Here is a 15000-nt window from a genome sequence, read left to right as displayed (position 1 = left end):
CATGTTAACCGAGAACCTGGCAGACCAGGGTTGTGGACGCCAGGTTGTGGACAAAAGGTTCACCAGTGTTTAAAAATGGAGGCTTTCTTTTACTTCTATCTGAATTATATGAATATAACAACAATTTAGCCATAACAGTGGCTGCCATTATATCATTAATGTCTTGGGGGCATTGTTACTATGTTAGAGGCGTTCCGGTCTAAGATAATAATTGACGCTTGCCATAAATAATATCTACTTACATGGAATAAACAGCAATTACAATAATTTCTCTGAACTACTTTGGGTATTACCTGCAGGAGTACAGACTGGGAACTTTATTCTAACTCTGGAGTGTGATTTACTATCCTTTCATCGGGCACTCGGTCCTAAACAAGAGAAGTATGAACGGGCTTCCCAGCACTTCCTAAGGTTACTGTGTTGCAACGGGCAGTGTTGCAGGTAGGATGCAAAGCACTTGAGAAATCCTAGAGAACGATTGCGTAAACTGGGAGTGTTATGAACACACCTTAAAGGAGCAATAAGCCAGATTTACCACCCAAAACCAGCAAACGTATTTATGAAATGGATTATCTATCAAATGTCTTTGTAGTAGTCAAATGAACCAGTTTATTTTCTGTAGAATGGGGCCGCCACATGAAAGTGGCCAGAATCTCTGAAACATCCAGGCCACTAGGTGTCAGTATAACAGCTGTTTCATAATATGAAGAAGATTCACTGGGGAAGTTACTTATTGCTCCTTTAAACAGTACTGCAGTATGATTAGGGAGTATGAGCACTTACGTAGGGTACTCTGGCACATGCACTTGAAAGCAGGTCAACTCCTTGCAGTACTCATTATAGAGCCACTTGACTTTGAAGTGCAGGTTCATGTAGTCTGCGCTCTTACACAGTCTGTGCTTCTCATGCTCTGTGGCAGGCCACGCACGCGTGTGCACACAAACACATACACACACACACACACACACACACACACACACACACATACACACACGCACACACGAACATGCATGCAAACACGCACGCCCACGCGTGCGCACACATGCACCCATACACACACACACCGTGAGTCTATTAGAAGCAATGCAACAGTTAGCACTCAAAGTAGAGATGAGTCCAGGAAGCATATAGAAGATAAGGAGAGACACCCAGGTGGACTCCTGCTCAGACCTTCATAATATAAATAACCTCCTGGATATCTATTGGAACAAATATACGGTCTGTAAGTGAAATATGAATTACGATTCATCAATTGATGTCTTTTCAGAATATTTCATTATTCAATCAAAGTTTTCTTAAAAAAACCCCAAATAAACAAAAGAAAAACATAACCCTTAATGACTTCCCAGATGAACCTGTTCAAATGTTTTTAAAGCCCCTTCTTTTTGTCTGATTTCTCCCATGTTTGTGCTGTAGGTGTGAGTGAAGTCTAGGACAGTGTCGCTGCCTACCCTCCATGGCGTACTTCATGTCCTGAGCAAACATGTTCCACATGACCTCAGCACTGATCTTCCCCACATTCAGCTCCTGAGGAAACCTGTGCAGAAAGGACTTATGGGTAGTGTAGTGTCTTTGCACCCTTTCCTAAAGGAAGATAAACACTGAACACAGTGACCCATTGCATGCAGATTATCTCAAGACAAATCTGGGCAGCAACTGGAGTCCAGTGGTAGTGATCACTGGAGAAATACAGGAGGCGTGAGGCCTGTGAGAGCAGCTGCTGCCCACAGCTAGCACACGCCACACTCACTGGTTGAGGCAGAGCGTGTAGGAGTTCTTGTCCTCTTCTATAATGGAAACAATAAGGGTGATGAGCTTGGACCAGAAGTCCAGGTTCTTGACGCTGGGACCCTGCTCCTCTGGAGGGATATTCTTAGACTGGGCATAGTGGGAAAGCACAAACACACACACACACACACACACACACACACACACACACACACACACACACACACACACACACACACACAACAACAACAACAACTGTTATAGGTAAAGAGAGATATTCCGTCTTGTTAATGAAGGTCAGGTTTCCGAATCTGGAGGCTGGAGGAAAAACAAATGGAAGAGAGGAGAGGAGGAGAAGAGAAGAGGAGGAGAGGAGGAGAAGAGAAGAGGAGGAGAGGAGGAGAAGGAGGGAGTGGGCAAACACGCCACACCTGCAGCTCTGGCTCTCTTTGTTCAGATCTGTTGTGTCTGCTCTGATCAATATTTCTCCTCCCGCACAAAAAAGCCCCCTAACGAAAACACCTGAAGCGTCCATCAGAGAGACGATCGCTTCCCACTCGCTGCTCCAGCCTTCAAAACCTGCGCCAGGGGCCGGATCACCATGACAACCTGAAACAACGAACCTGCTGGAAAAATCTCCTTCCTGCCCTGCAGATGAGCAGGAAGAGAGTGTGACGGTGGCTCCCGAGAGCGACTGCATCACACCTGCGCACTCTGCCACCTGGACGACACAGCCGCCGGGCCTGCCGGGGGCCCGCATGCTTCCTGCCACTCACACAAGGACAACGCGGCTGTATCAGAGCCTTTGTCTCCATGGCAATAAGGCCGCACAATGCATCCTCACTCCTGCCTCTTTTAATATAGTTGATGAACATTCACAGTAGGTACCAAATCTTATGCCTTAGGGTTAAGAACTAAATAACAAGCTTGAAGATTAGGTAAATAAATGTTAATTAACTTGCTATTGGTTATTTCTGACAATTTATTATAATGTTACGCATTTATTGCCCAAGAAATGATGTTTCTGCAGAATTAATGTGTCATAATAATGCCATGCTCCATAAAATGTCTCATGCAAAACTTTCATTCACTAGTTAAAATACATTTATATTAATGACCCTAAGTTTTAAAAATGTGACCCAAGTAATGCTGAACAGTCCAACCCTTTTAGCTAATGCCTCATTAGCGCACAATATTGTACATCTTAAAAAAGGTTTCACTCAGCAACTCTGAGCATTTAGCCTTAATAAATATAAAGGGTCGATACAAGTCCATTTACGGAAGCAAACACAGACACAGACACACACACCAAACACGTACTGACCGGGTCTGTCTGATACTCTCGCCCGTAGAGCTCGTGGCAGTTGTTGAAGATGTACTCATAGGTGGAGTTCAGACAGGCCTTCACACAGTCCTTAACGACCTGACTCGCTCGCGGAGGACTCTGCAGCTCCTGGACCTACACACACACACACACACACCCACATCCGCCCATCCATACGTTCCCACACACCCACACACACACACCATAGACACATACACGCACAACACACGAATCAAATACAGACACAAATGCACATGCATAACATGCGTGTGTGTGTATGCGTGCGTGTGTGTGTTTTCTGTACATGCAATACAAACCTTCATCCTGAAGAAGGTGATACTGGTGAGAAGATCTACAGTAGACTTCAGATCCTGCAGCCTCTCAGGACTACTGGCAGGGAAATTATTCTGCAACACACACACACACACACACACACACACACACACACACACACACACACAAAGCCATTAAACCCTTTATACAATTTATATTTTCACTCACTGATACATCCTTTACCATGAGATGAATAAACAGGGACTAAACAGGGACTGTCCTCATCCTTTTAAATGCAAATCAGCACTACTATCCAGAAGTGGCAATAAACATGAACAAGTGTCCCTCAAGGTGGACACAGAGGAATGTGTATGAGGTATGAGTGTGTAGTGGGACCCTGCAGTGTGAGTGTGTAGTGAATAAGTAGTTTGAGTGTACAGTATTAGTGTATAGCATTGTGTGTAATGTGAGTATAGTGTGACTGTGCAGTAAGACTGTGAGTGCAGAGTACAAGAGCGTCAAGCATGTTTGAAATGTGCAAAGCGTGATTGTGGAGTGAGAAATATGTCAGTGCAGTATGTGAGTGTGTGTCAGTGTGGAGTGTGAATGAAGAGAGCAATAGTGAATATTCAGACTGAGCGTGAAGTCTAAGTGAGGAGTGTGAGTGTGGATTGTAAGTGGGGGGGTGAGAGTGTAGAGTTTAGTGAGGAGTGTTAGTGTGCAGTGTAAGTGATAAGTGAGAGAGTGGAGTGTGGAGTGTAGAGTTTGGGTGTAGGGTGTGATTCAGTACCCTGTACATGGAGAGGTCGATCCTTAGGGAGTTGTGCAATTGGTCCAGTAGCTTTACAAATCGATCTTTCTGCAGAACACAGCACAAAACCAGTCAAAGAAATACAGCAGCACACAAACCAGTCAAGGAAACACACCAGAGCACAAACTAATCAACGGCACACCACATCAGCCTCACACAAAGAACATACCACAAGCACATCGTGTGTCTGGATGGAGAATGAGCTTTTATTCCTCAATGTTTCAATCAGTATAGATGCCGTCGAATTACGCCTGATAATTCTGCACATTTGAATTGATACTGAACAGAAAGGGGGGGGGGGGTATTTCATTCAGGATAATGTTTGCTTGACCAGATGATGGTCTAAGCTGAACAGACCCCGAAGTTGGAGGCAGCGAAGCGGTCGGAGGCAGACACGTTGTTGGAGGATTGGGTGGTGTGGGCGTAGTAGGCGTTGATGTTAGCCAGTAGGGTGCTCATCACGGCAGGTACGCCAGGACACATGTACTTGGATGACAGACATGCGAAGTGCCTGCAAACAACACGCGCACATGACAACACACACCATGAGGCCACTTCAAGACAGAAAAATCAGTATACTTGCAGACACACACATGCTCACACACATACATGCACACACACACACAGAGACATCCACACACTCACCACTAATTTGTTCACTGTATAATATCACAAGTTTATCAGTTAGTTTCTTCTGTATACTGTGAGCTTATGCCATAGTGTCTATGCAACAGAAAAAAGGGGCGGAGTAACAGGGCAGCTGTCTGGAGTGTGAACAAACACCAATTGCACTACTTTGCCAATTACATGACACTCGAACTGCTCTGCGGGCTTTATGGAGCTCACGGACTCCCTGAGAGGATCTTTTCCAAAGCCTGAGTGCATATTTCTGTTTCACAGCTCTTTGGTCATTTAAAAATGCTTTATGTTGCAAAAAGCATCCTGCAACACATATATCGACCAAACCTGACAAATGTGTGTACAACACCAAGTAAATGAGCTTGCCAAGATGGTTTTGGTATGAAAAACCATCATCTAGATGCCACTGAAGTTGCCCTAACTTACAGTACACTACATTTATTATGAGAAGCTCTATAGCTAAATTAAGAAATGGTCGGAAGGTGAGATATTTTTTCTGTGAACCACTGGAGGATGAGCCGCTTACAGAGGAGTTTAATGTACATATTATTTACAGGGTTAACTTTAGATATGGCATTTGGACTCACTGCATTCTCCTGTTCTGCACATTTTATGATAATGAGAGAAAGGCAAAACCTAGCTATGGAATGATTACAAAAACAATCTAAAGCACCATTCATTCATTCATTCATTCATTCATTCATTCCATTCCCTCATCCTCAGCTCTCTTTTGCTCTCCGCTTACGTCATGGCCTGATAGATGGATTCCACTCCGTATCTCATGGCGAACTCGTCCACGATCTCCTGCGCGGTCTCCTCAAAGTACACCTTCCAGGCGTCGTCTCCCTTAGCGTCCGGGATCTTCACCACGCCGCTGTTCTGCTCCTCGGTGGTGTAGTGGAACAGGTGCTGTCGATGCGAGCGCAGGCAGTAAGACCCTGGGGACACCCCCTTCCTCAACGGCGGGGTCAGACCTGAAGATGCTGTGAGCGATACTGTGGGTTTTGCTAATTCAGCCAGACTTAGTCCCCGAAGTACTCCACCCCCACCCCACCCCCACCCCACACCCTCTGTGCGAACCTTTCTTTAAAGCCCCTCCCTCCAAAGACGTGTACACACAAAATAATTGACAGGCAGGGAGGCCCTCCTCCTTGTGGAGAAGTTTCCTGATTGGTTAATATAGCCAGTTGATGCTGAAATATTTAGTTGTTGATTATAGAGACTCATAGAGAGATTCATTTGGGTTTCTTTTTCTGTTTAGTGATGGCTATATGGATGTAAGGCTGAAAAAATCTAGAAATAAAATCGTAGCAGCTTTAAGTCTGTATTATTCATTAAGGAACCAAATGGTTTTGACTGTTTCACAAAAGCGGCCGGTTCGTAAGGCTCATCCACTGTTACTATGGCACTTTTAAAAAAGTGTTGAAATTAGTGTTACATTAGCAAGGTGCTTTGCAGCCTGTGTTTCTGACCTCATGCAGGCAGGTGTACTGGACGTGGTACGGCGCAACGGTCTCCTCCCCTTTGATCTCCACACTGATGTGCATGCGTATAGCTCCAGAGACGGCCGATTTATCTGTGCGCTTGTCTTTGTGGGAACAGAGAAAGAGATGGAGTGAGCTCATCATTCAATCCAACCCGCCTCTGTTCCTAGATCTTGTCTATGTTCCCTACCTTTACTTAGCCACCAAATACACATCTGTTTCTCTCTTTCTCTCCCACTCACACACTCACAGACTCCCGCACGCACACGCACCGCTCACCCAAGTTATACCACACGTCCATCTCTCCGCTGAGTGTTCGGACCTCGATGATGGTCTGGCCCAAGAAGTCATCAGACTCCCTCTTGAACCTCTGCTTCACACGAGACTTGATGTCATCGTCCTCGTCCCACACTCGCACTTTGATCCGGTCAGATGAGTTGTGGCACTCGCTGGCAACATGGAGAGGAGATCAGTGTTAGACCCCATGATAGTATTAAACCCCAGGTCAGTGTTAGACCCCATGTCAGTATTAGACACCACATCAGTATTAGACCCCATGCCAGTATTAGACACCATGTCAGTATTAGACGCTAGGCAGTATTAGACCCCATGTCAGTATTAGACACCACATCAGTATTAGACCCCATGCGAGTATTAGACACCATGTCAGTATTAGACACCATGTCAGTATTAGACTCCATGCCAGTATTAGACACCGACACCATGTCAGTATTAGACCCCACGTCAGTATTAGACCCGAGCTCAGTGTTAGACTCCATGTCAATATTAGACCCCATGTCAGTATTAGATACCACGTCAGTATTAGATGCTATGTCAGTATTAGACCCCATGTCAGTATTAGACCCTACATCAGTATTAAACCCCACGTCAGTTTTAGACCCCACGTCAGTGTTAGACCCCACATCAATATTAGACCCCACAGCAGTATTAGACCCCACGTCAGTATTAGACGCCATGTCTGCATAAGTGGCCACAACCTCCAGCAGGTTTTCAGCAGGTGTATGTGAATGCCTCATTTAGTTGGGAAGATTTTCTATGGATTATTGATAGCATCTTTTGAACCAAATACAGCACTTTTTAAAGTGTTTGTGGACTGTGGAGAAAACTGCACGGATGACGGAAATTTTTGTGGTGGTTCTTGTCTGGATTACGTTTGATTTAACCCTGAGCCCAGTAGAACACCATGGCTCAAACCAGATTCAGTACTCCCAGAATCTTCTTTTCACATGTAACTATCCGGATCTGATCTACAGAATTTGGAAAACTGATCTGGGTATCTATCACATTTCTGAATGCTGGTACTTTGTCATCAGTATCTCATACATGGAAATATAACACAGGGATGTGTAAAAGCCAGACAGGGATGGCATTAGAATAACACAAGAGCCTTAGCTGCACTCCGTTACCATCCGTCACCCTCAAAAATGCTCAGTCTCTCTAAGAAATAAAGCTGACGGGCTCTAAGGAAACGTTAAGCATATGACTACAGAGATGCATGTCTTACGGCCTTTACAGAAACTCTGATCACAGTTGTAAACACGGACTCTGAGATGGCAATAACGGGCTTTGGTGAACCTGTTCATTTGGACGGGGATGCGAGTACTACAGAGAAATGCCAGACCGTTCACATAAATCAACGCTGGTGCAATAAAGTGTCTGTCAGGGAAAGGATATTGAATCCTTATCTGTATCAGTCTGTCTGTTTTATCTGCCCTGTGAGTTTCCTCAGGTTGAACACAGCCCAGTGGATGAGCGGACTTTGGGCAGCAGTGTACAGATATGGACTTGAAATGAAACCTTACAAACAAAAGATTTGAAACTTCCATAAAGTGCCCTAGTTCCCAGCACCTGTGCTGATTAACAGCACAGCAACTGACCTTGTTGACAGTTATAAATATCTGGGGACAGTCGGTGATGATAAGATGCCCTTTAACATGAATGCTGATCTAATCTGTAAAATTGGCCAGCAGAGACTATACATCTTAAGGAAGTTAAACACGTTTAGTGTGGACAGGAAGATCTTATTATAAGTCACTGAATCTGTTTGAACATTTTTGATGTTTTTTGTTAACCTCACACTCTACTGACCATCCGCTTAACCAAGTTTCAGACTCTTCTATCTGGACATCTTAGACATCTTAGACTCCTGACGGAGAAATAATGAGCTGTTTTGGGTGTGGTTTTGCATGCTGTTAATGTTGTGTTTTTATTCTTGTATCTTATGTTTAATAGACATTGCTGTAAAGCAAATTTCCCCACTGGGACAATAAATTGACCTGAACTGAACTGATCTACATTGTATGACTGCTACATTACATGCTTTATACTGAACTGAACTACAGCGTATGACTGCTACATTACATGCTGTAATACTGAACTGAACTACAGTGTATGACTGCTACATTACATGCTGTAATACTGAACTGAACTACAGTGTATGACTGCTAAGTTACATGTTATAATACTGAGCCAGTGTATGACTGCTATGTTACATTTTATAATACTGAACTACAGTGTATGACTGCTATGTTACATGTTATAATACTGAACTACAGTTTATGACTGCTATGTTACATGTTATAATACTGAACTACAGTGTAAGACTGCTAAATCACATGCTGCAGTGTTTTGATCTTCAGTTCAGTATCAGAATTTTGTTCCTCTAGTATGTAAAACCAGGATCAATAGGCACTTTAAGTCCTCAACATAAACTGTGTTTCCTGATGTGGTAGGCAGAAAGAAACCAAGAGAAACTGGAAGGCACCACTCACAAATGGAAGCTCTCATCCCAGATGGGGTTCAGGTTACCGTAGATGGTCTTGGTCCTCTTCTTTGTCTTGCCCACCTGCACAGTGACATAGGGGTCACTGGAGCCAGTCTTATCCTTGGCCTGAAGCCCCTGGGCACAGACCACTGAGACACACACACACACACACACACATACATTTAAAAACACATGTCACAGGGAGTGTTTATAAATATGCTTTCACAATGAGAGCTTATTTCTAGTAACCAACGTTAGAAAGCTCAACCTGTGATGCTGATCTTAGCAGACCATTTAGACGTTCCGTCGAGAACGCTCTGTTTGATCTGCTTCATCTGGGTGGCATGGTTTGTCTTGGCCACAGCAAACACTTCTTGGATGAGTTCAAAGATCTCTGGCTTGTTGCGCTCACGGATCTTCATGCGGTCCTTCAGGACCATGATGATGTTCTGGGTGCGGTCCTCTGCACCATGCTTGGAGCTCTTCTCAGCAGCTCCTGGAACATGGAGAACCGTCAAGAGTCTAGAATTCCATCAAGAACCATCAAGCCTCTACAACATCTGGACCTGGGTCTGGTGCCAACCCTAGGAAAGTGACACGATACCCATGAGGGAGCGCTTAGGACATAGTGGGCCAGATGTCCTGAGGTTCTTAGCTAGTTCTGCAAAATGGACATGATTTAAAGATCCACTTGATCCATCGCTTGATCCAGCAAAGGTATCGAATCACAAAATAAAATTCCAGCGCTAACACCATGAGGCCGTGCAAATTTAAAGTAAAACAAAAGTTGCCATTAAATTAGCCAAAACAAGTGTTGTATAAATGCCAGGGTCTCACTTTGCAGACAATCGGCATTGAGCAGATCCTGGCACTTCTCGTGACATTTGACCCCGCACTCGGTGCAGCGCATGCCCTGCCGGGCAATGCCCCACAGCAGCCCCTCACACTCGTAGCAGTAGGTGGGCGTGGTGGCCGTCCACACCTCGAAGTTGTGGGGCGTGGTGCACGAGATGGGGTAGATCAGAGCTTGCAGCGTCTTCTTATACACGTGACTCTTCTGCATTTGTGGAGGGAGGACATAAATAGGGTCAAAGTGCAGTGCATTGTGGGATTGTGTGTTTTTAATGATGAAACAAATGGGATTATTGGGTCCAGGAAAGAGGACTCTGTTTAAGACTCTGATGCATGTGTGTGTGCAAACAAACTCACTCACACACACACACACACACACACACACACACACACACACAGGCACCTCACTCACTCACCAGTTCCTCATTGTTGAGTGTGCTACATGCCATAGCAGATGTGATTCCAGCCTTGCGAGAGTTCTGCACCAAAGACTACATTCAGACAAAGAGAAAAATGTGGAAAGTTGATTTTCTGTAATGCAATGCAAATTTGGACTTATTCACACACAGGTGCACACACACACACACACACACACACACACACACACACACACACACACACACACACACACACACACACACACACAGATATAAACTTACCATGGCCTGTGTGTAGGCAGAGACCACAAAGAACAAGAAAAAAGTAAAGAAAGAAAAATAAAGTTACTTTACAAATCATCTTTAACAACAAATTCTGTCCAAAGTGAGTACAAATACTCACAAATACACTGAAACTGTGCAAACTGCCCCAAGCTCTGGTGTAACTTGCAATAGGTAGATAGAGAACGTGGTAGAGCAATATCTTATAGGGCGTGTCACTCACCAGGTCCCTGACCAATGGGATGGCTTTCCTCTTGCGTAGGTCAGGCATGCTGTCTATGCTGTACAGAGCTCCTCCCATCCTTCAAGCAAGGAGGAAAGGAAAAGCAAGCATGTGAATATTTGAAAATGTCTGAAAAGAGTTGCGAATCTGCCGAGAACAACTGAGATATTCGTTCATTTGCTGTGTGGCCAGACTAGGAATTAGGTATTAGTAGGACTGCATTAAAGTATGTGGCCACTAGCAATGATTAGCCCACCCTTAAAAATAATCACCAGGTCTCCAGTCCAATAGGAATCCAAGACCAGTCTCCACAGACTGACTAAGAGGATGTGTGTTAATGGCTGCAGGCAGAATGTATTTGCTGAATTTAACACATCTTGAGACTCAGTGAACTCAGTTCATGGCACCTTAAGGCTTAATAGCAGAACTGTGCACAAAACCCCTGAGAGCTCAGTAGAGTAAGAAAATCCATCCCCGTTACCAAGGAAACATCTCCCTCTTATCTGTACTTCATCTTTATCTGTGCTTTAATTAAAGTAAGTAACTATATATGTGTAGTGGGTGGTTTACGTGCATGCGTGTGTGTGTGTGTGTGTGTGTGTGTGTGTGTGTGTGTGTGTGTGTGTGTGTGTGTGTGTGTGTGTGTGTGTGTGTGCATGTGCGTGCGTGTGTGTGTGAAATCTTACACGTGAAAAAATAGGCGGGTGTATTTTGTAAGTGTTGACCTCAGCAATAACGCCCTTCCTATGCCTCACATTCTGAGGTAAAGAGGTTTCCTGAGGCAGGAGAACCTATAAGCTCCAGTAAACCACTGGCTACTTACACACACCCAAATTAACCTCAAATATACCAAACATCAAAATAACATTAAGGGAAACAAAAACAAACATATATATATATTTCAAACAGATATCTGTATATATTGCAGCAACATCTTGAACAGTACAGCCCATAACATGGGCATAACCATTGTTTGGGCTCTGTGTTCTTGCACAGTCTATCTGAAACCAAACAGTGACTATGCAATTAAAGCCCCTGTGTAATTTCATTTGAGAGTATGTGCATCTATATCAGGTAAATCATGTAGGAGTTACAGCCCCTTTTCTATACAGTTGGACAGTTGGCTACTCAGCTATTTCTTGGCCAGGTGCATATCGTTACATTAACAGTTACAGCAATATTAGAAAATAGACTATTAGACTCAAACAAGGGGTCTACTGCTCACATATTTATTTAAGAATGTCATCATGTGTCCAGTTACTTATGACACCCCTGAAACGGTCTGACAGTGTGTTAACCTTATAGTCATTGTTCCATTTTAAATTCAGTGTGCTGGACTACAGAGCCAAAAAAAACCTGTCATGCAGAGATTGCTCTGTAGATCTGATTTATATATTTTTTCAAATTCTCAACAGCATCCTGAATGAGTGCTTGATTGACTTACCCTCCCTTTCCAAACCATAGAGACTGAGAGTCAGTTTCTCCCCGTGCCTGTGAGAGAGAGAGAGAGAGAGGGAGAGAGAGAAAGAGAGAGAGAGAGAGAGAGAGAGAGAGAGGTAGAGAGAGAAACAGAGAACAACAGCATTTATGTGCAGCTGTAGATCTAGAGAGTACTTCAAAACCCCTGATTATCTTTGACCTAGAAACTAAAACACATATTTATACACACATATCCTGTGACCCAACTGTACACAGGTACATTAAAAACAAAGTCTGAATAATTTATCTAGACAACTTGAAATGATATCTTAAAATGATATCTTAAAAAATAAATGTTACATGCATGATTTAGGAAGGCTGTTTTCTATAACCTTCACAATAAGGCAGTGTAAAAAATTTAATTGGGAAATCTTAGACTCCACTGCAAAATATTAAGACTAATATTTCAAATATGTGCTCCCTCACTTTCTGCTGCTTCAATTAAGTCTTTTGGCAAAGAGCTAGTGAATTCCATTTGAATTCCAGCTGTGTTGAATTCTGCCATTGGGATGAAGTGAAAGAGCTTAAAGAAGTACTTGTGCTTTTCAACCTAATCCTTATCTACTTGATAAAACCTCGTTGACCCCAAACACAGTTATGAAGGGAGTCTCAGGGGTACCAGTGGTCTCTTTCTCAACTGCCCTTAGAGCTCCATTATAACTGCATTTCAAGTCTAGAGGTTTTTCTAAGGAAAACACAAAATGGAAAATTGGTAATCCACTACACCAACAGACACAGTATTAGGTACTGAAAAAACCCTGAAGAATTGGAACAAATGGCCTTTTCTACAAACTGGCTAACACAATAATTTTTCCAGCCTACTGGATTGAATGCAGAAAACCAAACCCATGATGGTATTCTTCACGCTCACACTGCCAAAGCTGCCGACAAAATGCTTCCATGCGCTCTGGCACGCATGCAAAAGCTCGAGGCAGACCCCGTGGCGCTCACGCAAGCAATACACACCCACCTGACTGTCGTCGGAGCACGGCCCAGCTGCGCGAACATGCAAATCACTAGAGCAACAAAAGTAGGCTGGAGGGAGAAAACAAGTAGGGTGGGACACAGACTCAGAGACAAACGAGGAAACAACCGAACATGACACACACACACACACACACACACACACACACACACACACAGAAAAAAAACAACAACAGAAGAAGCAGTGTGATACAACAAATCAAGCACGGCAGAGGTAATCTCTTTACCAGCTGTAATATCAGACAAAAACCAGGGCATCGGTCCCAGCCAGCACAGGCATATGTGTAAAACCAGTCATTAGCAAACTCTGTGCAAGGAGCTAATGAACTGCGGTAAAATAAACCAGCAAACAGGACAGAGGCGTGAACCACTGATGACCACTGATGCAAAGTCCGTTGCCGGTCAGTGTTGTATCAGGTTTCCATGACGATTGTTCTGAAACCTTCCAGTGCTATGTGTGGCATGCATCTTTTTCGCATACACTCACCTACATATCTGGTTTAGCATCGCATGCACAGCAAACCAACCAGGGCTGAATGAACATATACCGAGTTCAGACTCAGGGCTGAGAGCCTTGTTGGGTCTGGCCCACGACGGGCCCCTGGCCAGCCCAGGAGAGAGGGCACCGCACGAGGGCTTACCTCCTGCAGCTGCTGCCGGACCTTGCCAAAGAGTCGGAGCCAATTCTCCTTGGCTCGCACCGCTGGGTCCACGGGCTCCTTCACCTCCTCGGGCACCGGTTCACTACACAGAGACATACAGAGCATGTTCATATACACACACACACACACACACACACACACACACACACATACACGCGCGCGCACAGAGGTGTGACCCAGTGCATGGTTTGCTTCACCTTTCTGGTTCCAACACTTGCTCCTTCTCCTCTGCAGTCGGAGAGGAAGGTGCACTCTGTCGCTCCTCTTCCTCCAGAGGAAGTTCTTCCAAAGGGAGCTCATCCTTCTCTAAAGGGGGCTGATCTTCCATGGGCAGCTCCTCGGGGATCTTTGGCTCTTCTGCCATTCTGGGGGGCTCAGCTGCGAGGCCTGGGAGTTGGGACTGGGTCTCCTGGGTCTGGGTTGGGCATTCGGAATCTTCGGCCAGGGCCGGAGGGGCATCGGGTGCTCCGGGAGCAGGAGGCGGGGCAACGGGAGCCGGGGTTGAAGGGGCGGGGGGCTGTGGGTGTGGCCGCGGCTGCTGTGGGTGGGGCACGGAGGCGGTAGGCTGCGCAGGGGCGGAGCCACCCAACCCAAACACAGCAGTTAGGGGCTTGGCCATGGCGAAGAAGGACTGCACAGATGGGAGAGGGCCCGAAGACTGCTGTGACAGTAGCGGGGGGTTCTGCCTGGGGCCCCACTGGCTTGGGGCCTTGCCTGGAGCCTGGGCAGCAGGTTGCGCTGGTGCCTGGCCAGGAGGGAGGCTGGCATCCTGACCCTGCGGCGGCGGCGTCTGTTGTGCTGTCAGCTGGGCCACCTGCAACTCCTGGGAGGGCCGTTTCTCCGGCAGGGGCCTGGCGACGGTCGGCACGCCCGGTGCGGGCGTCCCACCGTTCGGGGTCGGGGTCGGGGTGTGCGGGGGCTCCTGGTCATCGCTGAGCGCCTCCTCGGCTGGGTACGGGTCCTCGTCCTCGTAGTTGAAGTCCTCCTCCTCCTCCTCGGCCTCGTACCGGTCATCGGTGTTGGGGTCCCCATCGCTCGCCTCGTACAACGCACACTCCTCACCGCCATCCTTGCTGTAGCCGCCCTCGTCGCTATAG

General features: G+C 45.6%; 1 protein-coding gene across 1 annotated transcript in view; it reads right to left on the bottom strand.

Moving 5' to 3' along the window:
- The window catches only part of LOC113584686 (protein unc-13 homolog A), a 43859-nt gene that overhangs the window by 11413 nt on the left and 17446 nt on the right, over positions 1 to 15000 (bottom strand). Inside the window, exons 10-28 of the mRNA XM_035528102.2 lie at positions 14101 to 15000; positions 13883 to 13985; positions 12223 to 12269; positions 10779 to 10857; positions 10556 to 10561; positions 10313 to 10387; positions 9882 to 10101; positions 9313 to 9540; positions 9052 to 9193; positions 6539 to 6708; positions 6248 to 6363; positions 5521 to 5684; positions 4494 to 4647; positions 4116 to 4184; positions 3370 to 3459; positions 3053 to 3187; positions 1751 to 1878; positions 1452 to 1537; positions 784 to 910 (exon numbers count right to left, since the gene is read on the bottom strand). The exon at positions 14101 to 15000 is cut by the window's right edge and continues 174 nt beyond it. Of these exons, the coding sequence (XP_035383995.1) occupies positions 784 to 910; positions 1452 to 1537; positions 1751 to 1878; positions 3053 to 3187; positions 3370 to 3459; positions 4116 to 4184; positions 4494 to 4647; positions 5521 to 5684; positions 6248 to 6363; positions 6539 to 6708; positions 9052 to 9193; positions 9313 to 9540; positions 9882 to 10101; positions 10313 to 10387; positions 10556 to 10561; positions 10779 to 10857; positions 12223 to 12269; positions 13883 to 13985; positions 14101 to 15000 (3039 nt within the window). The remainder of the gene's footprint in view (positions 1 to 783; positions 911 to 1451; positions 1538 to 1750; positions 1879 to 3052; positions 3188 to 3369; positions 3460 to 4115; positions 4185 to 4493; positions 4648 to 5520; positions 5685 to 6247; positions 6364 to 6538; positions 6709 to 9051; positions 9194 to 9312; positions 9541 to 9881; positions 10102 to 10312; positions 10388 to 10555; positions 10562 to 10778; positions 10858 to 12222; positions 12270 to 13882; positions 13986 to 14100) is intronic.

The sequence above is a fragment of the Electrophorus electricus genome, chromosome 11 (assembly GCF_041902795.1).
Source record: "Electrophorus electricus isolate QZ-2024a chromosome 11, ASM4190279v1, whole genome shotgun sequence".
Classification (NCBI taxonomy): Eukaryota; Metazoa; Chordata; class Actinopteri; order Gymnotiformes; family Gymnotidae; genus Electrophorus; species Electrophorus electricus.
This window is presented reverse-complemented; position numbering and strand designations above follow the sequence as displayed.